The following is a 23,594-nucleotide window of genomic DNA, read 5'->3' on the forward strand; positions in this document are numbered from 1 at the left end:
TTACAACTCAAAACAATTGGTTTATTCAAAAAGTCATTTTTATTACAGGTATTGGTCATGATGCAACAGAGGAGAGATTAAGGAGGTGAAATGAAAGTGAATGCTGACAAGGAGCACCTATAAAGTAAAGCACAGCTTTAAGCAAAAATGTAAAAAAAAAAAGATTTCCTTATTGGTGTAAAGAAATATTTGTTTTCCTCTCTAGAATGCAGTGCCACAATCACTGCTATTGTGGGTAAGAGTGACATTGATATGTGAAGCTGAACAAAAGCCTGGGACAGCAGAGGACACAAAAGCACAGATTTCATGAGGGATGGATGTGTTCCCATCAAACTGGAGGACAAAACAGAAATGCGCATGGGGGAGCAAGACAGAGGATTTATTGACTCTCCACCTCTCAACTGTAGCACATGTACAGGGTGATGAAGTAAAAAGCTGAACAAAATAAGAGTCCACATGGGAACAAGAAGCAAAAAATCTTCAAAAAGATGGAATTAGTGGAGCAAGTGGGATTCAATAAACAGTGCAATGTGTTCAAGAGTCAGTTACAAACTAAACAATGTAAAACTTACAGTAAAAAAAGCTCATGTGATCAAGTGTCTTTGTTTCTCCCTTATAGCTTCGGTGATGCTTTTTGTCCTCGCACGCACTGTTACTGAATTACCACACCCAAAAATATACCCATGAACAATAACACACACAGATGCCCTCTTCTGGTTTAAATAGGAACACCATTGCTATTAAATAGTACTTTATTTTTTTTAGCATTCGTTCAAGTAATTTATAATCACTTAAAAAAAATAATAATAAAATCGTTACAGTCTACATAAATAGCTAGAATGCAATGTTTAGCAATAAGCAAGACACTGAATGAAATAGATATTTTAGGATTGTTAGACACAAAATATTTGATATTTAAACACAGTAGTTCTTTTTAAAGCAAAATTAATGTCACCTTTAAAAAGTTTAGGGGGCGGTTTCCCAGAGATGGTCTATCCTAGTCCCATACTAAAATGCATGAGCGGCCTTAATTTAAAAACACCTTGCATTGACATATCCTAACATATATCATATCTTAAAGATGCACACTTGTATTGTTTTTTGCTTGTATAAAGGCGGAGTCCACGATGTTTGAAAAACGCTTTGGAAAAGGAGACGGACCGACTACCAAAACACACTTACAGCCAATCAGCAGTAAGGAGCGTGTCTACTAACCGACATCCTTGCCGGGTTGCGTATGTGTGGGGCGGGTCTATCAACAGAAGGTCCAGATTCTATTGGGGTAGGGGCGTGTTTGTTTAGGTGATTTCAAATATCAACATTGGCTTTCAAACATCGTGGACTCCGCCTTTAAATGCAATGGCGGCTTGTGACTGCTCATCCGAGGGGCGCTAATTCAAAATAAGTGTTCGGAGTGTCATGTGTGTTGCTTGCATTTTCAAAATATGTGTTGTTGCGTCATGTGAACCATGTGCATCACGTGTTTTTTTTTTTTTCAAAACAAGTGCCTGCTGCACACGCATCAAAACCGTTTATGATAAAAGAGACGCTCAAGTTCACAAAATACACGCAAGACACTCCCTTAACAATAAACTCTGATTACGTATGAGATTATAGTATCTGGCAATCGCGAGCGTCTCCTCTACTACAAACCCCTGCATGCGTCTGCAGCAGCCACCTACCCTGACAAGACACGTGATGCACACATATGTGCAGAACACATATTTTGAAAAAAGTAACCACACACATGACAGGCTACATACATGTTGTGACGAACTTCGCATCAAGCGCCCTCGAAAAAAGAAGTCACCGGCTGCCACTACTTAAATGTCCTAACTAAGGCCTAGTCCTAGATTAATCTAAACCCTGTCCGGGAAACTACCCCAATTTTTCTAAACTGGTAATGCTAAAGTAGGAAATTGGGGTCACTGAGAATCTGTGTTGTCACTTATAAATCTGTGGCATCATTGGATTGAGAATGAAAGAAGGGTGTTGGCCATTTTAAAGAGCAATCCCTGCAAAACATGAGACTTCATTCAGGAAACTTTTCATTTTGTCCAAGTAGGTCTACATTTGAAACAATCAATAAATATGAATAAAGAAATTCAACTGCGTCCACTGTTAAAAATGTTTTAGTGATGCCTAAATTCATCACGGAAACCCTCATTTTAAAAGACCAGGGATTTAAAAGAAAATTTTCTGCAGTTCTTAATCCAATATATGCTCCAAATGAAAAAATATTTTACATTACTGTACTGTACATGCTTAAATCGATTACATTGAATCTCATTATGTGCTTTGTTCATTTAAAGTTAAAGGAATAACATAGGATGACCTGTTGATCTTCTGCCCTTTTCTCTTCTGAAACTCTTCCTCATCCACTGTCCAAACGGCCCCTGTCCGCCCGTCCACCCGCACAAAGCATTTATGAAGACTGAGATTGTGCCGTACAGCATTCTAATAAATTATAAGAAAACAAAAAGCATAATTTCTAGTCACATGCAGGATTCAGAGAAATTCTGACATTTTCTGAATTCAGCATGAACTGGTAATATCAACACTGCCACCAAGTGGAGATCAATATAATGTCCCAAAGTTTTCTGTAAAATTCTGTAACTTTTTTGTAAAAACTTTTAATATTTTTCAATAGTGGACCTAATATGCAGTAAAATGATACCTCAGTAATATAAAAAGACTTTTTTGTGATGCATAAGATCTATTGCTGATGGTTAGTTGGTTGAATAACAATTTGCATGTGTAGTACCTTCCATGTAGGAGCGTTATAACGAAAGTAAAAGAACATTCGTGTGAACCAGTTGTATATCTCATTAAGCGTCCTCTGTTTATCTGGGGCTTCCAGTATTGACTGTAGAAATCAATAATAAATAGTGAATGAGGGATATATTAACATTTCAATATATTTGAAAGTAACATTCATATCGTTCAGATGAACATATTTAGTAGTTTAGGAATTAATGATAAATGGAAATTTTTTTGGATTGGTTTTCCTTTCCATGTTACAATTTCAATTTTTATATATAAGCATAGACAATAAAAGAAATACTGTATATTGAATTTTTTGAATAATGTGGTGTGGCTTAAAAGCACACAAATTCTAAAAGTCTCTCTCTATTTCAAATTATATTTACTTAAATTGAAAACGTACTTACCCATCTGATTAAAAAAGCGTACGTATATGGAGGTCGTATATTGGCATATTTGTAGTATTCGACACTGCTAACAAACTCTGCAAAGCAGAAGAGTATATGGTTTAGTCGCACATCATTACACAATAATTCTTGGAAATTGACCACAAACACTCATTTGTGCATTGCAGATCATGTATGACACTTTATGTATTTTGCTGCGAGTGCGAAAGGCATTGCCGAGTTAGGCAACACATATGAGTCAGTCATTTTCGATAAACTACGCAATACCTGCATATGCAGAGTCGAGGATTTATGAGCAAGCGCACCAGCTGAGACAATGTGAACTACTTTTGGTCCAGATCTAGGCAATCTTTGTGGTTTACAGGCATGCAGAATTGATGATTTTTGAGCAAAAGCGCCAGCTGAGACCATGTGCACTACTTTTGGACCAGATCTAGGCAATCTTTGTGGTCTACAGGTATAGCAAATGTGACAGCAGGAAATATATAATATCACAACTTCAACTGTAGCGACCAACTTTCTACTGTCTGGTCAACAACATCAACAACAACAAAAGAAAGGAAATAAGCAGAACATGAAAGTGGCCTTTACATTGTAAACAGTGTAAAACGTATTTTTCTTCACTTCAGATCGTTTTCGATTGAGCTAGACATTTAAAATGGATATATCATTTTTTAAGGGTGCCAGTGGGATGTGTATACTGGACTCTTAGCTGGTTTACCTGGCAGCAGGTGTGGTGGGGGTATGTGCCAGTAGTCCTGTGGTACTGGTGCTTCATTAGCTCTTTCTGTCCTGCCATCTGCCTCACCCCTTGGGGGAATGTTGAGTGCAAGTGGCCTCCACCAGCCTGGAGTTACAACCTGATTGTGAACACACAAGTCATCATTTATGCATTTTGCATACGCTTTTATCTAAAGTGTTTTACAATGCATCCAAGCTACACATTTTATCAGCACGTTTGCTCCCTGGGAATCAAACCCATAACTTTTGGGCAACTGAGCTCCAGGAAAAGCATTCAGGGTTCTTAGATGGCCACACTGAAGTAACTTTAGGAGAAGCTCTAGGCATAGTCATGTTGTAAATTATATTGTACTAAAAAGTGCCTGAAATCCTTTTTCTAATGATGGTTATCTTATGGATTCTTTAAGTGAGTACTGCTAAGGGTGCTTAGAGGTTCTTTTAAGCGTTAAACTAATGTAGCAAACTGTTTACAGGTATTATGCAAGTACTGTAAACTGTATTATTGTTCAGATCAGACAATTCAGAATTTAATTTACACTGTAAAAATCAGTAGAAAATACTGCCAGTAACTAACCGTAGGTATAAATTTAGTTAAATGAACATTAAACATTAACAAGTCTTTATCGTTACAGAATAAAACTAAAATTACAGCCTCATGCAAAGCATTCTGGGAACAAACATTTAAAAAAGGTTGTTGAGGATTTCTGTAGATTACATACAAAGTCAATGCAAAGACACGATCAGATGCGTCCTCGCGTGGGGCGATGCGAATGACACAAATTGGGTGGCGCGACTGCCGCAAAAACACCCGCTATTCGCCTCAAACGTTACGCGCCTTCGTGCAAGATGAAATAATTCAAGTGAAAAATAAGCATGACACAAAGTTAAATCACGCAAGTAGGGCTGTAACGATTAATCGTGTGTCCCATTAAAAATGTCTGTCTGAAATCGATTCTGAATCGCAAGGCTGCGATATTGTGTTTCATGCACAGCTTGTACTACGGCATTTGGTCAGTAGGAAGTCCTTATCAATCTAAAATCATTATGAGTCGGAGTCGTTTATAACGTGCATTTAAAAAAGCAACACTCGTTAAATGAAATCATTCAAAATATTCTTTATTATCATGAAAATACCTGAAACAATTTGAAGAACAGCGATATAAATTTTCCTGTAGACATTTCCTGGAATAGCGTTTGTAATGCTACTTCTTCTGTGGCACAAAGGGAGTTTCTGCATGAGAGCGCCCCCTGGCTTTTGGATGTGCCGGGATTTCACCGTAATTTATTAAAATACATTAATTGAGAAAACGTGCATTTGCACGATTAATCGTTACACCCCTACCCGTGAGTAATCTAGAGCGAGCAACGCGATGCTCCGCGTTTGGTGTGTCCATAGCATTGCAGTGATAACTTGCAGTGCATAACAAGCTTTTTTATAAGTATGTGTTCCTTAGGTTTAAACCCGTGACTTTTTGCGCTACAAACACAATGCTCTACCACCAAGCTACACAAAAGCATTAGAAAAACAGTACTGTACAAAAGTCTTGGGTTCACACCAGCCGCGTTTGAGGCGTCAAATTCACATCTACCGCGTCTAGTTTGCCGCTTGAACATTTGGGGTTTACTCGCTTCATTCACGCGTAAATTTGCGTCATGGGAGGGGCTTCTGTGACTCGCTTCCTGTAATCACGTCACTACTAGTGCAAGCTCCTGATTGGTTAACGCGGCATGTTTTTCCGCCAATGTTAACATTTTTTAACTTGCGCGTTTCCGGCGGCAACGCTCAATTCGCCTCATTTGCGCGAACTAGACGTCCGAATGAGGCGGAATTGCAATGTTATAGTGATCATATATAATTGTTTCTCAAGGGGGTCGCACACCAGACGTGCAGCGCCACGCAGCGCCGTTCTAAAAAAAATCGAACACTGTTTTCTGTGAGTATACGCACACCGGCACCGACAGGTGGCGCCTGTCCGCGGCGCCCAGCTTTGTCTCAGGAAGTTGCTCAAATCTCTGTGGCGCCATGACACTCACATAGTTTAACATTACATAATATCATATTTGTCCCGAATCATTAACGAATAACATTGGCTGCTAACGTATATTTTGCATTTTGAAGTAGACGCTATTTGACTAAGCTCGCGCTATTTAATGTGCACTTCTGGCTTACAGTATGATACCTCCGAGTTGTCTTAGAAGCGACTTGACGCTGCGCTGAGCTGTGGGTCCGGTGTGCTACCCCCTTCAGTCTCTTTAATAGAATACATCCAGAAAATACAGGAAATTTGTATATAGTATTAAAAACTGTATACAAATGTAAACTGATGTGTCAAGTTTTTAGGGTAAACTTCTCTTCCACTTGAGCAATAGCAGGAAACTGCAGAAATGTTGAAAAAATATGGTGAGGATTTGTTTTTCCTGGTATGGAAGTCAATGGATTCATAAAAAAAGAAATTCATACAGGTCTAGAATAACATGAGGGTAAATTAAGACTTAATTTTTATTTTTTGGGTGAACTATCCCTTTAAATCTCTTCTGAAGAGACTTACAGTATGCGTTGAGAGGCACTCAAACAGTCGAAGGTGGATCTGCATGGCGTGAAGTCTCTGCTTCTCTTGAATGAGCTAAAATATAGAAGGTGTCAGCGTATTAGCACAGAAGAACCAGTGAGTTTCCCAAGCCACTTTTACCAAGATTCATTTGGGTTCACACTCTTCTGTAATGATTCAAAACCATTGAAACCATGAATCACTTTCTTATATCTCATTCATAATGACTAATGATGATCAGTGATACCTACAGTGTGACTTGCGTGTGCACTTTCTGTATGAAACTACATCACAGTGACAGACGTCTAAATACCTGATTCTCCATGTGACGCACAAGGTCTTGCTGAACTCGCCATTGGGCAATTGTTTTCTCTCCTTTGTTGTGGTCTCTGTTTAGGTGTCTAGAGAAAAAAAACAATTTTAAAATGAGAAAAACATTTGATTGATATTTGGGTGGGTTGCTGATGTTTTGGCGTTGAAAAACATACACACTTACCTCAGAAAAAGTGAATACCCGGGAAAGAGTAGATCACAGCCAGGCCAACGGCATTGTCCATTTACAAAAAGAGAGGTCAAACTCTCCATCTCTGATTGGATGACACTTAGAAGGATTCAGAACAGGTCTTAGATTGTACTTGACAAACGCCCAATACTGTTAGATAATATTTTTACAGCAGTGAAAAGATGCCCACCTAGATTCAACAGCTTGGACAGAAATTTTTGCATTGTGATCTGTGTCTTTTCTTCTGCTCATGGCTATTGGATTGCTCTCATTTGCTAAAAACGAGACAGTGAACACATGTGAGGAGCCTACTTAAATGAACACATTAAAGGAGCTGTATGTAGGTTTTTTGACTGTACTACAAAAAATACTCATCGAGTTCACGCATCTGAAAAACAATGCTGTAGCTAGTTATTCTCTTATTGAAATGCACATTTTGGGTCGGAATGTGTTTTGTTTTGGTCTGTGTGATCCCGCCCACTGACAATTTAACTAATAGTGTCATTTGACAGCTTGGTTGCCAGTTATCACGATTGCTTAAATATGACCTCTGGTTTAAAAACGAGCCGCAGATTGATTATAAAAAAAAACTACACAAGAGGATTTGTAATTTGCAGACAACAAAAACCATTGCAAATGTAAAAATGAGAAAATAAACTCATGCTTTCCATCATCAATTGCACTCTTGTATGTGTCTGGCAACCCGAGAGGGGCGTGGGATCAAACCATCTCCAATATTGATAACTGCTAGAGTCAGCTCCTTTAAAGTCCCTGTAACGTCTGATATTAAATGTCTGTCACACCACATATACATGTGTTATTAACCACCCAAACAAATTTGAATGATGGAAAAAAACGGCAAGTAAATAAATAAGTTATCAAAATCTTGGAAAAACAGGCAGAATTCTCCCCTCTCAGATGGTGGGCGCGTGTCTGCTGTCGGTCCTGAAACCACGCCCACTCGTGGGAAAGCTGCAGTCTCTTTCAACTTTCAAATACTGCTTTAACCTCAATGGATACTCGCGATATTTTTAGGGGTGGGGCCATGTACGGTGGCTCAAGTGTATCATCGAGCAGCCTCCTCTCACTGTTAATACGTAAAATATGTAACTTTCAAAAACACAAAACTTACTTTTTTGTACAAAGTGTACAATGTAGACGTATTTGCAACATTTAATTGTAGCACTATTTTGTTTTAAAGCTACAAACCCATTTACAAATCTTTTATACCATAAAAACTGTTGTATAATTTCCCTTTAACAGTTTTTGCGATTCAGAAAAAAATTATTTGGTGAAAATTTTTTTTTTTTAAATATGCTTAATACATTTCAATTCAATTCAAACATTTATAAAGTAAAGCCTGATTACATATATTTTTGAATTTGAAAATCTATTTAGTTTTAACCTTCATATATTAACATATATTTCAAAATGTATTTCAAGAGCGAGCAAAAACATTTCTAATTTTACAGCCCATATTGCAAGAAATGTTTTCTTGGCCAAAATATATGACTATTTAAATGTTAAATACAAGTTAATTATGTAAAGTATATTTTTGAAGTTATATTTAATATTTAAATTTAACCTATTCAAACCTGTTAAGTTTTTCTTCCAATGCGACGTGAATATTTTCCTTCGTATGAAATATATGGAGGGATAAATATATATTTTAAATGCTTTAAAATATATTTATTTGTTTAAACATATTTCGAAATATACAAAAATGACCAAAAAATATATTGGTGAAAAATATATTTCAGCAAATATTTTTTTGCCATTTTTTGAAATATATTTTATCTAAAAAAATCTTTTTTTTTGCTATATGGGATATGTCCCCACCATAACCCTACCCAAACCATAACCTAAACCATTTTATAAACAAAAAATGCGTAATGTATTATTTTATATTCTGCAACATAATGAATAGAAATATGTAGGAAAATTTTTGTAACAGTAACAATATAGCATTTGAAGATATTTTATGCTGCTCATAGAGTCCTACCTCTAAACCTACCGAAATCAGTTTATTAAAATCATGTACTGTTAGAAATAAAAAAAACATAACAGACAAACAAGTCAAATCACAATTATTTATTTATTGCAAAATTTCAAAAGCAGTTAAAATGACGATGTGTTGCAGCCGCGGTCCTCTCTGGAGTATATGAAGTACAAAAGTTTTTAAGTATTATGAAGTATTAAAGTTATTAATCCACGAAAACGTTAATCCAGCTTCTCTCTGTCAAGGCGCACATTTCAAATTTCAAAAGTACATCGACTAAAAGACGGCAGTGTCGCAAATCAGCAAGCAAAAGCCAATGAGCATTTGATGTAACTGTAGTAAAGTTATGTGTCGTAAAGCTGTGTCGTAAAAGCTGCAATATTTAAATTCATAACAAATTCAAGATTTGATGTTTACAGTCGCTGCTGAGAACTGGAATCAAGATTGCTGGATAAAGGGCTGAATCTGAATATGTTCCTTGCAAAAGATGTGGATTACAGCAAATGGATAAAATTAACATCTTTTGTGAATTTATGTTGTGTTTTGGTGTAATTATTGTAAGAGCTGCATAGGAGAAAAAGCCTTTTGTGTGTCATGGCAAATAAATTAAATATTACAAAATGGTTCAATGATTACAAAAATGCATTTCATTTTAAAGTTTTAAAGTCTAGTCTTGTTTAATAATATGTAGTTATTTCATTAGGTAAATGAATAAACTTGTACTTGTACACTTCAGTCTTGAATAAAGAAGTCAGAAAATACTGAAAACATGTCAATAATGTGAGTAAGAAATGCCAATGCCCGCAATTTTAATATTTATAAATAGGAATACGTACAAATCATACATCTGTAAAGCTGTTAAAATGTAAATAATTAACGTATTAGTCTGGTCAATACGTCAATATTATATGTTTCAGTGTGTATGAAAACATAAATAAATGTACGTGTGTACAACCACACTTTACAGAAAAATACACATACTCTCATGAGATCATGTTGCATCAAGCCACCTGAACTCAGAAATGGTGAAAAACTGTTTAAATATCTAACTCTGCAATACGTTTCTAACATTTAAAATGTGTTTAGAAACTATTTTCAGAGACCAAGTCAAAATAGTTTGAGTACCCAGTGAGACCCTCCAAAAGGCCCCTTAAATAAAGTTCCAGTTTCAAAAACACTGAGCCTAAAACAGTTTAAACTACACAAAACACGGTATAATAAAAGTGATTATTTAAAAATGAAATAAATTTGTGAATTTTTGTTCTCATTTATAGCCATTTAAACATTTAAAAAGATCACACGCAGTAGTACATGCCAACTTGATAACACTGTTGCTCCACAATGTTAACTGATTGATAGAATATAAAAGAAAATTGTGGAAAAGTGTAAGTGTGAATAAAGCATTGGAGCACAAACCCTGAAGCAGGAAAGCTGTAGAGCGGAGAACCGAAGGTCTGATCTGGCCGACTTGAGAATTCTGAAACACCGCCTGCAAAAACTGCATCCGTTCTTCATCACCAGCTCTCTGTGCTCATGCACACACAAACAGAGAGGATCGTGTCAGCACACTCTTCAAAATAATAACTATTCACTGGAAGAAACTAAGAGCTATAAGCTTTAATTTCGTACTAATTTGTTGATATGTGTACCAGCACATGTTTAAAGTTGATGAGATGTTTGAAGGTAAACTTGGAGAACAAGACTAGTTTTCATTGAGGGTTGCAACCAAAATTAAACTTAAATGGCTAATACTAAAACAAAATTTTAACAAAGTGTTTTAATGTGCAAAGCTGAAATAAATCATTTTAAATAAAATGTCACTTTTGATTGAGCAACAGGCGTTCATGTTCATTTTAGTAAATGTTTTCAATGCAATTTAACTTTGACTTTATTAACTTGAATGAAAAATCGTGGACTGCTATTTGATGTCAAATCCAGCCTCATTTCACAGGAATTTGCTACTATTTTAAAAAGTGCTAATATGAATTTGTTTAATGTTTTAGAATAAAAGCAGTAATGAAGCCCCACCCCTAAACCCACCCCTAAACAGTTACTGGTGCCCAAGAAGATTGCAATAAAATGTACAAATATGAATTTATACGAATTAGCCACCGCTTGAAATAGTTAAGAATTACGAAGAGATGATGTGTCTTTGAAACAACACAAATTAAAAACTTTAAACGTAATGTGTTCCAATATTAGATATGCTCACAGAAAGTACAAAAGAAGAAATGTCAGATGAGAAGTGAATCGACAGACTGTACCTCAGAAGAATGGTGTTCCTCACGCGTTTTGTTGAACACAGGAGATTCATCACATTCTTCTTTTAGCGTTGGCTGTTCTTTACCTTCTTTCCCACCCACTTTGTTGTCACTCTCTCTATCAGTTTGAGGCATCCTACAAATGATCAAAGCACACAGAGATCAGTTTTGTTTGTGTTCATTCATTTCAGTGCTTTTCAATATGTGTTGAGAAAACCACAAAATGTGATAAGTAAAGAAGCGGTTCTAAACTAATTGGTGGGAACCCAAAAATAGGACACGGCTCTGTTATGACGCTGTCGTTTACGAGAAAAAAAGTGATGCTAAAAATAATTATATTATTTCTCTGTCGGATCTAGCAAAATAAAAGCCTCATCTTTTTAAATATTTGGTTTTGAAAGTGAATGTGTCTGTAACTAGGTAGTGGTGAGCCAAAGTAGGCAGATTCCAACATGGACTTACTTTTCTACACAAAACAAAACTATCTTCGTTGCACACGACCCATACTCTACTCAATAAAGTTTCACTTGCAGCGAGAATAAACATGGTTTAGGCCAACCACGAAGAGTATATTGTGGTGAATTATTGGCTACAGAAATTAAATCATCAACGTTCAATTTTGTACCAACAATTTGGGTTTCCAATCTGAAACCTGAGTAATGGAGACCAGAGGAGGCTAAAGAAACATGATGGGGATCTTATAGATTATAAGGAATAAGTGTGAACTAAAATTGCATTCATAAAAGAAAAAATGAGGTATGTGCAAGGAATGTGAGTCTCAGGAACCCTATCAAATCTGGGGTTTTCCCTGTGAGAATGTGAAAGAGGATGACAAAAAATGTTAAAAGGTGTTAAAAGTGTGCGTGTTTCAGCTCTGTTATGAAGACATTTACGCACTTTGTAAGTGCTGTTTTTCAAAGCAACACACCGTACAGTGCATTTAAGCCTTACATTAATGCTTTTTCATCATTCCTTTTCGCACAAAATAGCGACCAACTAACGTTTTTCTCTAAGTATGATAAAAAACAATGCAAAGTACAAAAGGTGCGTGACATCTGTCTGTCTAAACAAGACATAAACCTCTCCCACCCATCAGGAAACCACACACACACACTTTGCATTTTGCAAAAACATGCACGAAAGAAGCAACCCAGGAACAGGATATGGGATATGCGATAGCGATAGAATGTGGTTGACAAGTGTTATTCAGCCTGAGATCAGAGCATCTTTAACAATAAAAAAATTAGTTTGATGCAATTTCCATGCACACACATCAAATACAAGAAAAAATTCTTATTGAAAATGCTCATCTGCTAAAAGCTTCATTACTCATTTTATCATTTTGTCTTACCAGAAAATTCACTATCACATCATATTAAACTTTGATTTCGGGTTCAGACCAAAGAGTAATGGAATATTACTCACTGCCTTAAATGCCTTAAGATTTTCTCTTAAAGATCTCTTTTTGCAGTTCAAACAACTTTCCACAATATCACTACGTGTGAAACTCCATACAGTTAAAGTCAGCGATGTCTCGACCACATGAAACAAGCTGAAAACTCATCATTCTATAAGCGCTAAAAGCCTAAATGTGAAAGTTTGATGAGAAAAAGCTAAATGATTCATAGTGACCATAGCTTTATTTCTTTTATCCTCCCACCCCCCAAATTTCCAGCATCTCAGTGTTTCACTACAGGGCACGCATGAAGTAAACACAAAACCTGAGATTGATAAAACAGTCACTATATCATAGAGTAATCATTTACTTCTCAACATAGTATTACGATTTGCAAAGCAGACAAAACAATTAATAACAGTTTTAAGTAATATGGAAGTCCATTTCAAATTTAAACATATATATAGTACATGAATTTTACAAATTGCTCATCCACCCACAATACATAGTTCTTGCATATTTAAAGATACTGGGATGCGTTTGGATACTATTATAATAAATAGCATGTCTCATTATGTACACAATGGTCTAGAAGTATTAAACATGTCAAAAAATAAGAATAACATTTTTAGGTAAACAGTCATCAGGTTCTTTACCTTGCGTCTTTGTAGTCGCCGTTTTCTTCCTGTGCTGTTCTGGATTAAAAAAAAAAGTGAAATACACTTAAGGATATGCGAGTATCTGAAAAAAAAAGAAAATCTAAATAAAAGATGACATCAAAGCACCAAATACAATGTTAGCTTCTTTCAATCATGGCAAAGCAGCACATAGGTCATGACATGCACAAATGATAAAGATCTAATCACACTACAGAGGTTGATCACAAGTGCAGGAAAGTTAAGCTGTCTTGTGTAAGCTATAGTTAATGCATAAAAACTATATAAAAGTTAACATGTGCGCTATTTAAACAGGATATGTTAGCCAAGATGTCAGTATTTTAAATTAACTTAAGACTTTGAATGTGCATAAATGTCATGCTAATTTTTCAAAATGCATTTGTTTTTATAATATTTGCAACAGAAGAAATAATAATAAATGTTTGGTATACTTTTTTACATACATTTAGGTGTAATATTATCTAATATCTGACATCTCATATGATTTCATGAGACCAGTCCTACAAAATAAATATTTCACAGATAAATTATACATTTAGTATTATACCGCTTTTGGTAAATAGCTTAATATACAAACACGATGAACTGCTTTTCATAAGTTTTTTTCCCCATAAATTAGATGCAGAACATTTCTGCAAATGAGGGTGAGCGGCCCTGTTTACAGAAGCACAGGTTAGTAAATGCACCAAAATTGAAAAATTAGCAATACTTGCATAACACAACAAATCTGCTAAACATATCCAAATTTTCTGCAGTTCCATGTTTTAGCAGTGTTTTTAAAAAAATTCATGAGGCTCAGTGTATTTTTAAGACATACCTGTAGCTGGCACCTCTCCCACTCTCAAAATGTGTCATTGCAGTAATCAATATACAGCACTTTTATATACTCAGAACATGATTGGCGTCATCACAAAAAATGTTCCACAAACAACACACACACACACTTCAATGCACGACAGGTAGCAACATAATGAAATTTATAAACAACATTTGGTCAGGAAAGATTATTTTGTGGAATACAAGGTGTTAAATTCGTAGTTTAACATAGCCCGATTATTGACCTAACAGTAAAATAGCTTTACGCTATTTTCTAGAAAATCTCCTGTGCTTTAAAATAAAGTGTTAACTTATATCAATTAGAATTTCAATGTGAGCATTGCAGAACATTATTACAATATATGATACTCAAAGGACAGTACAGGTTTTGACATGTTGCATGTTGGTGCTAGTGTGCAGCTCAGGTCAAATCTGGGATGCACCTACTAAGACATTTTAAAATCGATTAAAGGTTTTTCATACTCAACTTATGTGTTCAATTGATAAAAAATTATAATATGTTTTATTGTGGCCTGTGACATACTGAGACTGCATCTGCATACAATTAAAAATTTTAAATCTATTAATTAAAATGTAATTTCTCACTATGCTGCCCTACAAAGGCTAAGTGCAGTAACTACGCAAACACTGAAACTGAGAAAAATGCTCTCAAAGTTTTTTACACCAGCCAGTCAAACATGTTACTGCAATTTTGGCACACACGTTTCTCTGAAATGGGACAAAATTGAACCAGGAGACTTTGTCACAAAACACAACAGATCTCACAAAGCCAATTTCAACCCTTAACTCAATTTTGACCAAATGCGTATACTGTGCTTTGGCTTTGTAGGGCAGTATGGTGCAAGTAGGGCTGGGTATTGATTCAGATGTTCCAGATCGATTCAATTTCGATTCAGAAGCTATCAAATCGATTCGATTTCTATTCTCGATTCAATTTTCGATTCTGGATCTCGGGTCGGTTTTTATACTCAATTCTCAATTCAACTCAATGAATATAGATTTAATACAAATACTATATTAGTAAAAAAGAGTGGGTAATTAATAAAAAGAAATTAAAAGCCACAACACTATCGTCGTCGTCGAAATCTAAAATGCCTCCATGCTTCTTACTTTTTATGTGAAGGTGACATAAATGTCGATGAAGCACCCAAAACCGCCATTTTAAGGACTAAATGAAAGAATGACAGGCTCACCTCTCGCTCCTTGGTAACATCACGCAAGGCAAGAAAGAGGGTGACATCTAGTGAAGACTAGTAATTTGATTAATGTTAATCTTACGTTCAATGTTTGCAGAAAAAAATATGAAAAAAAAACGATTCTGCTCTTTGAGAATCGATTCTGAATCAACCACGTTTTAAAAACGATTAATCGAAAAATCGATTTTTTTGCCCAGCCCTAGGTGCAAGTACAGTAGGTCAGAATGTGGGTTTGTTTTTATTTCTTTGCACAAAATGCAATGTCTACAGAATCACATTTAGTGCAAAACGTCTAACAGGTCATTTCAAGAAAAACAAACTTACTTGTAACATCATATCTAGAAGTAGACACTAAAAACCGACATTTCTTGGTGCATAACGCAATATTTGCATGTTGCTGAAGAGTGGTATCTTATGCGTGCTTATTTGTTGTGCATTTTTGTACATGAACACAATATTTTTTTTCTTCGTGTGAAATACTACAAAAATCTCTTACAATATCTTTTTCTGGCTAATTGAATGGTTATGTATTCAAACTGCCCACTTTTTCAAGATGGGTCTACATTCTTCGCTTGTGTCCCACATTAAATGTTGTCTAGTTCAAAAGAGACACCTGAAAATGACCTCACATTGCCAAAACACAATAACTATTTATCGCAAGTGAAAACTGCAAGTAAAACTAACCAGAAATCTTCAAGACTTTGTTTAATAACACTTAAGAGTTTTAACTTCCATTTTGATAATAACATTAAATCAATCTAGACCATGTGCTTGTAAAAAAAACAAATTTGAACAAAAATTTGTCACATCCTGATATGAAAGAGAGGTAAATCTTAAAGTTGGATAAAGGGGACATCAACAAAACAAAAAGCCTTAGGGCTACAATGGCCAAACCTTTAAAGTGTCTCTCTTTTTTCTTCACCAGCAAAGTTGCTAGTTTAAAGGTATTTCATTTTCTTAGCATGCATCAGTTTCTCGTTACCTGTAGATATTAATCTTCTTTACACAAATATGTGGTGAGTCAAATATATACGTTTTAAGTAGTATGACTCAGTATTTCTTGTAGTAGGTGTGATCTACAACTGAGATTCAGCTGATTCATTACCGTTCGTAGGCGTTACTCGCTGATTCTACATTGTATTGAAGACATTTTAATGGGAAACAACACCCAATATTCTCATGTGCCAATTATAAGATGAATAAAGTTCACCCAGAAAGCTTTGTCAAAGTGTATGAGTTAAAGTCAAGTAAAAAAACTGGGTCTCTCACTGTAAAAAATACTTTGCTGCCTTAAAATTATTTGTTAAATCAACTCAGATTTACAAGTCATTTCAACAGAGATGAGTTGAGAAAAGTCAACTTAATAGTATAAGTTATCACAACTCACCGTAGTTATAACAACTCATCTCTAGTCAAGATAAATGATAGTAAGTCAAAATGACTTGTAAATCATTGTTGATTCAACAAAAAATTTTAAGGCAGCAAAGTATTTTTACAGTGCAAGTGTTTTGGTAAATATGTGACACTGTGACCTTAAATTTTAGCATCTAGGGCATTAAACGAAACCATCGACCAGACTGCTGTTTTCTCAAAAGCTTAACAGTAATTTCTACCAAAGCTTTGATCTGTCTGTATGTACGTGATGTTTACCTTTGCTTATTTAAGCAGTACGTTACTTTAAGGTTGTTATTCTGTACACCCAATTAAATGATGAAGTCTTTTTATTTGTATGAAGTTTCAGGATATTATCATTTGATAATCAGAAATAGAATAAGGATCAATAATGCAGATTTAACATGTCCATTTTAAAATGGCAAACGAAGTTAGGCTTTGATTAAAGAAAAAGTGTGTAGACTTAAAAGAGCCACTATAAACACAACGAAATTAAATTTGCATGAACGGGACTGTCCTCACTACGGCATTGATGATTTTCTTCACACCATTTGTTTTGATGAGAATTCTTATTTTTGTGGTTGGCAAATGTCACACGTTCTGATTTCTGATAAGCTGCATTCTGATTTCCTCTGAAAGTCCGTCAGTCACATGATAACCTGCTATCGAATCTGCACAGATAAACACTTTCACCGGTTTACACCCCCTCCCCTTCTGATTAGGAAAAGGAACTCTCACTTGAATGAATAGTTCTGCATTTTGAAAAACTGAATAAATGTATTATTTATCTATTTAACGATTTATCTTAAGTATGTTATGTGGGCTAGCCCCTGCATTACATGATGTTGATTTTATTAAAAATGATAAATATGAACAAACCCAACCGCTTGTTTAAATTAACCTTAAAAATGTCCACATTTGACCACACCATGGGTTGACATCCAGCATATAGCAGGTTATTTTAAACATAACGGCTGGATTTGTCCATATTTTATCCAACAAATCAACCCACAGGATGTTTATTTAATCAAAACAGTTGGATTTGTCCATATTTTACCCAACTGGAAACAACACAGTATAGACAGAACTTAAGATAAAGCAATGAAACTAATAGCATTGTGCAATCTGTACATTCTAAACATGGTGGCTGGGTTATTTTTAACCGATAATGGGTAAATATTGGACAGAAAACATGGGTTGGGGTTGGGTTAAAATGGGTTAAAAATGACCCAATGTTGGGTTGTTGTTATACAACCATGTGTTATAATAACCTGGCAGTTTGATTAAAACAACCCAGCATTGGGTCAATTTTAACCCAGCTGTGTGGTCTGTCCAATGGCTTAAAATTTATTTTTCAATCTATTTTATTAGGATACAAACAGAAAATATACACTCTTAGAAAGGATGTGTTAATTTTTTACACATCTTTGTGCATTAAGCTTTTAACACATTATGTGTAATTTTAAACATCATGTGTCATTTTGTGTTGACTTTGTGTTAAAATATGACACAAGTTGTGTTAAAAGTAACACAAAATGTGTTGTTTCAATAATAACACAGAGATGGGTGGAATCTGGGACAACGCATTTAGTTTGTTGTCCCAGAATCAACACTAATGTGTTGTTTTTTAACACATCTGCTAAGACTGCAGGAAATGTACAAAAAAATAAAAAATGTAATTTTCAGGACTAAATGTCTTCTTTAGGCATCATCGGTGTTTAATGTGACCTCTCTTGGCACGTAACACATCTTGAGCGTTTTTGAGTAGAATGAAGTAAAAAGACTAATTTCTTTAAAATGAGAAATTAGGATTTAATTTTATTTGATCCTGCAGTTTCCTGCTAGTGGAAGTAGAGTTTACCCTAAAAACTTGACACTTTACATTTTTATAAATTGTTTAATACTATATACACATTTTCTGTATTTTTTGAATGTATAAAGAGACTGAGAAACAATTATGATCACTATAACATTGCAAAAACAACACATCTAATTCTGGCATGGTGGCCTGACTTGTACTGTATATCCGCATACAGACAAGCATGAAAGTAGTGGTCATAAAATAGAAAAGTTTGTGAAATTTAGAAAAACAATTACATGACATAAATATTATTTTATTATATAGCCATTATCAACAAGTGTCAAAATATTAAGGTAAAGCTTGAGATGACTGTCAGAAACGGTTTATTTAAATATACCTGAATTCACCATATTTCTTAAAATAATATATAAAAAAACAATTTGAACTGTATATTAAACTATATATTACCTACTGGTGCCTTTTTTGAGATGAGTAATTCCCGTGAGATCAGACTAGAAACTGTCCACTAGAAGGCGCAACTTTACACCGATTACCTTCAAGTAAAAGATTTGGCAACTTCAGGGTAAAAAAAAAAAAGATTTTTTCGATGCAAACCACAGTAAAAATAAACAAGTTATTATTAAAAACAATATTATTAATAAATTAAAATGATTACACTATAACAACTGATAAAATAATAAGTTTAGGAGGAAATACAGACCTTATTCCATAGTAACAATTTTCAAAATATAGGCTATGCTTTGCAAAAACATCTTCATAAATGCATGGACATTAATCTCTCCTTATTGTCACCGTTTTGTGGTGCTATAAATTATAACATATTGTATTTCTAATTTAAGAACTGAGTTGGCAAATGTTTAACTTTTAATTTTTTCCGGTGACTGGATGCGTGTCCTCTGCTTGGTGTTTACTCTGTGTCGGTAAAGCCATCTGTTCATGCGGCTTCCAGCGGTTCGGCCAGCTGTTTGGCCAGGCATGAGGGCACACCCTGTGCCACGCGGAGACAAACACCTTTTTACCAGCAAGTTACAGATAGATTAAACGCTCACACACCAAGAGCCCACTGAGTGACCTGGCTTACAACATTCATCGCTTCGGTTAAATGTGCTACAGACCCAAAACCATATGCAACTAAATTTAAATGACACAATAATACTTCAAACTTAGTTATATTATTATTTTATTATACTAGTTATATTAATTCATTTGACAGACACTTTTATCCACAAAAGTTTACAGTGCATTAAAGTGTGAGTGCACGACCTTTGTGTTGGTAACGCAATGCTTTACCAACTATTATTTAATTGTAGGGTATATTTAACAATATTATGTGTCTACCGTTAATGTATTATTATTATTATTATATACATTGTAATTAATTTTTTTAAAACATTATCTATTTAAAGGTTTGTTATATAATATGTGACATCCTTCATACACTTCAGTGCAATGCACATTACTATGATGGGCAGAAGAAGCATCAATGAGGCTGCCGAAAAATCCCGAGACGTTTCCGGAGGTATCCGATCCAGGGATAACTGAGGCAGAGCGCAGAGACGGGCGCCGCTATTTCCAATTCACCATCGCTGAGGAACCAATTTCATTTTGCTCGTTTTTCGCTTAACATTCTCAATTCAATGATGGCACCGGGATACTGACACCCATGGCGAATTCCCGAGCAAAGGATCGGGTCTGATTGCCATGTGTGATCCATCTATTTTTGCGCCTTGCATCACAGACCGTACCAGGCTTATGCATTTTAAATATATAGGGCGCTTACATGTACACAGTACATGTCTACACACAGAATGACTTTGTTGATGCCACTGGATATACCGAGCGATGATGCTTGATGAATCGGACTTATTCGCGTCGACGATAAGATGTGTATCGATGTGGCGTGGGAGAAAATGTCTTAGGCTCCAGTCGAGATTTCAGCAAGAAAATGAAGATGGGGAAGAAGCGTCTTGTCCTGTAGCTCAGTAGCGGATCGTCATTTACAAATATACATTTGTGCACAAGATAATGACGCTGATGCCGCGTACTCAGGATTAAACTACAACTGAAGAGCATACGAGTAATACTGCTACGGAACTGCATTTGATTTAGTCACAGTGTGATGGGAATATACTGCTAAGGCTTGGCCTAGCTTTATGGAAACCCCGAAGACATGACATGCACACGAAAAAAGAGGAAACGATATTTTTTGTTTTTTAAGACCTGTATTTATCTAACGCACCAGATGCTGGCATAAGAAGGTTTAAACCGTCCGACAAAAGGGTTTTTCAGTGAAACAGGTCTTGTTTCTTTTTTCCAGACATGATCATTCCCTGTATTAATTAATTAATTAATTAATTTTTTTATTCTGTTGTTTGTAAAGGACGTCGAGGTTCACACTGGATTACAATTTGGATTCATGTGCGATTCCTTTAACGGGTCAAAAAACAATTCCACATCTTTTTGTGTATGTTTATGTTATGATTTTTTTCAATAATTGCAACAAGCTCCCGTTAAGGCCTACCATCGACACAAGATTCATTGTCTGGAGGAAGATCGAGAATTATAGGTAAGGGCTTCGTCACATTTATGACTCCTGGGCTTTGATGTTTATCATGGGGATGCTAATTTCGGCTACTTCATTTACTTAATGCATGCGAGTGCTGACGTCAAATCGTGCATGCTTTTAAAAACAAAGCATCCATGTCTCTCGGCATGACGCATCCCATGTACTGAAGTGAAATGTAGGCCTGTTTTATGTACTTGTTATTTCTTTGTCCCTCATGCAAACACACGCGCGTTTTCGCACACGCGCGCGCGCATTAAAACCGAGTGAAGGAAACGCTGTAGTTCTTTATAACTATCAATAATAATACCCACGCATGCCACAGTGGCCAGCAGGTTACATCTACACAAAATAACGAAACACCCTGAGTGGTACTGTCGTGCGCGCTCTTCTCGTATCCATACAGGTCATTTGGACCTTTGGCAATCAAGAGCATCACATTGGTTGAGCATGTCACGTCATTATACCTAAGAAATAAATTATGTTTACTTCTTTCGTGTGCTTAAACGTCGCAAACCGGACAACGCAAACGCCAAAATGCTGCACTTCACTAAACGATTAATGTATATCAGCACGGCGCGTCATCAGCGCAACTCAGTCCAACACAAATAAAGATACGGAGAAAGCATTTTATAAAAGCTAGCCACGAAAGACGGGATCACATTGTTCCCTTTATCGTATCAAAACGAAAGGTGTGGGAGAGTCGAAATGATTCAGGCGCGTTTGGTTGGTGAATTCCGCGTCGCCTCCTCCCACCGAGACTACGGTAGCGATATCCAGTGCTGTTGCTATCCAGCCTTCTACCTCCAACCAACTCCCTTTACATCTGACTCCTCCCAACGAGATCCGAGGCCTGCTATTTATTAACGTGAGATATTTAAATTGTAAGAGCCTCTGGAGGCAAACATTACAGAATCATAATATCTAATGGGATAATGGCAACCCAAGAAATACGTGTAGCCGAATAAATATCAGGGAAATTCATTAAATTGTATTTTTTTATCTGAGATTGACACTTAGAGGCACATATAAAAGTGCTTAAGTATCAGGTGGAGGACTGTCAATTCTGTTTCACTGAGCGAAACTTTTCAATCGTCCCCTAGATAGCTTAAAAAAACAAAAGGAGGTGAACTTTCACTTATGTAGGTTGACACAAATGACAGTGCCGGATCTGACACATCCAAAAAGAGCCACATTTGCGTAGCTCCTTATTTTACAGAGTAAAATATATGCATGACCATTTACCCTGGGAAAGCAAAAATGACAAATTTCCGTGCTAATTATAGAAAGTGACATAAAGGACTACGAAAATGTTAATACTCCCCCATTTCAAAATTGGGTCATTAAATTGCTCTTTCCCTTTCTTTTAAATAAAAAGTGTGTCATTGAGCTGTTGTGAAGACAGTTTTGGATATTGATATTCTGTCTGCTATTCTTGTTTTTGATCCTTTTTACATGAAAGTATATAGATTTTAATTATTATGTATCTGAATAATAATCTATAATTTTCCTACGTGTCATCGTTTTATTTCTAATCAGATTTTTATGCTTCCTGTTCTGGTAACTTATCTCTCTCCAGATCCTTTAAAGAGGCAATCAGCAGTTGCATACAATAGCAAACAATATCAATTTCTGAAGCTGAATCGCAGTGAGCCATTTTGAAACACATCAATGAAAAGCATTACAATTTGCAATCAGTTCCAACAGGTTGTCACTGTAAACACACGCTGCAGTAAAACTACATTTCAAGTTCTTGAACAACATGACAAAACATTCACTTTTATCTCTTCTGGCAGATTATATATCATGAGTGACACTTTCCTTCCCACCTCAACAAATCTGAGTTGCATTCAGGCTTACAAAGACACATACACTGCACGAGGCAGAAGGCCCCTGTAACCTAGCAACAAGCAGCTGTAATTGCTGTGACACAAGTGAATTAGTGTTTCTGCTCTAAAACAATGGGTTGGCGCAGTTCTGTCTCCTGTTGGACTAAGGTGCTCAAGTGATTTTGTCATCAGCCAGGGCCTATTTGTATAGCTATATTTCTGTACCAGAGGCTGTCTGCCATTGAAGGGTATCTCAGATGGCTCTTTAAGAGCTGCCAATAACACCACAGTAGGTGAAGGTACAGTATAAACCTGAATTCACATTGAGAGAGTTGGATAAAGCTATGACACAGCAAGGGAGAAGTGTCTGCTTGGCAACTATACTGCACAAGTCCTCAACACAGATTAAAGAGGGTTTTCCTCACCTGCCTCTTTTAATACCCCCCAACCCGAAACCCACTCCACATGCACATTAAAAGTGATGTACTGTATAGCAACAATTAGTTAATTACCATGATGAAAGTCTAGTTGCTGGATTTAGGGTGTGATCGCTGATCTTCTCAGTACTAAGATGTTCCTCAGCATGGTCGGGCAGATGTTCTGCTTATCATATTCAGGATGGGGATTGATCCATTGAAAGTTCCCTAAAAAATTAAAGGG

At 35.8% G+C, this 23,594-nt stretch overlaps 2 protein-coding genes across 5 annotated transcripts in view; one reads left to right on the plus strand and one right to left on the minus strand.

Moving 5' to 3' along the window:
- foxp3b (forkhead box P3b) overlaps window positions 1-23,594 on the minus strand; it is a 24,610-nt gene continuing 1,016 nt past the window's right edge. For 2 of the 3 annotated variants that reach the window (XM_073867867.1, XM_055168661.2), the window contains exons 2-14: window positions 23,447-23,578; window positions 13,275-13,359; window positions 11,226-11,358; window positions 10,378-10,486; window positions 7,153-7,237; window positions 6,957-7,061; window positions 6,774-6,861; window positions 6,461-6,535; window positions 3,892-4,030; window positions 3,171-3,247; window positions 2,765-2,866; window positions 2,336-2,457; window positions 1-2,015 (exon numbers count right to left, since the gene is read on the minus strand). In XM_073867867.1, coding sequence (XP_073723968.1) covers window positions 1,949-2,015; window positions 2,336-2,457; window positions 2,765-2,866; window positions 3,171-3,247; window positions 3,892-4,030; window positions 6,461-6,535; window positions 6,774-6,861; window positions 6,957-7,061; window positions 7,153-7,237; window positions 10,378-10,486; window positions 11,226-11,357 — 1,101 coding nt within the window. In that variant the 5' untranslated portion in view covers window position 11,358; window positions 13,275-13,359; window positions 23,447-23,578 and the 3' untranslated portion in view covers window positions 1-1,948. The remainder of the gene's footprint in view (window positions 2,016-2,335; window positions 2,458-2,764; window positions 2,867-3,170; window positions 3,248-3,891; window positions 4,031-6,460; window positions 6,536-6,773; window positions 6,862-6,956; window positions 7,062-7,152; window positions 7,238-10,377; window positions 10,487-11,225; window positions 11,359-13,274; window positions 13,360-23,446; window positions 23,579-23,594) is intronic. The other variant, XM_055168660.2, reaches the window with a different exon arrangement.
- Window positions 20,002-23,594, plus strand: part of gpr173 (G protein-coupled receptor 173) — a 10,548-nt gene continuing 6,955 nt past the window's right edge. Inside the window, exons 1-2 of one of the 2 annotated variants that reach the window (XM_073867866.1) lie at window positions 20,002-20,839; window positions 20,923-21,108. The gene's annotated coding sequence lies outside the window, so the exon portion shown is untranslated. Of the gene's footprint in view, window positions 21,109-23,594 lie in introns of both variants that reach the window. The other variant, XM_055168659.2, reaches the window with a different exon arrangement.

This window comes from Misgurnus anguillicaudatus, chromosome 5 (assembly GCF_027580225.2).
Source record: "Misgurnus anguillicaudatus chromosome 5, ASM2758022v2, whole genome shotgun sequence".
NCBI lineage: Eukaryota > Metazoa > Chordata > Actinopteri > Cypriniformes > Cobitidae > Misgurnus > Misgurnus anguillicaudatus.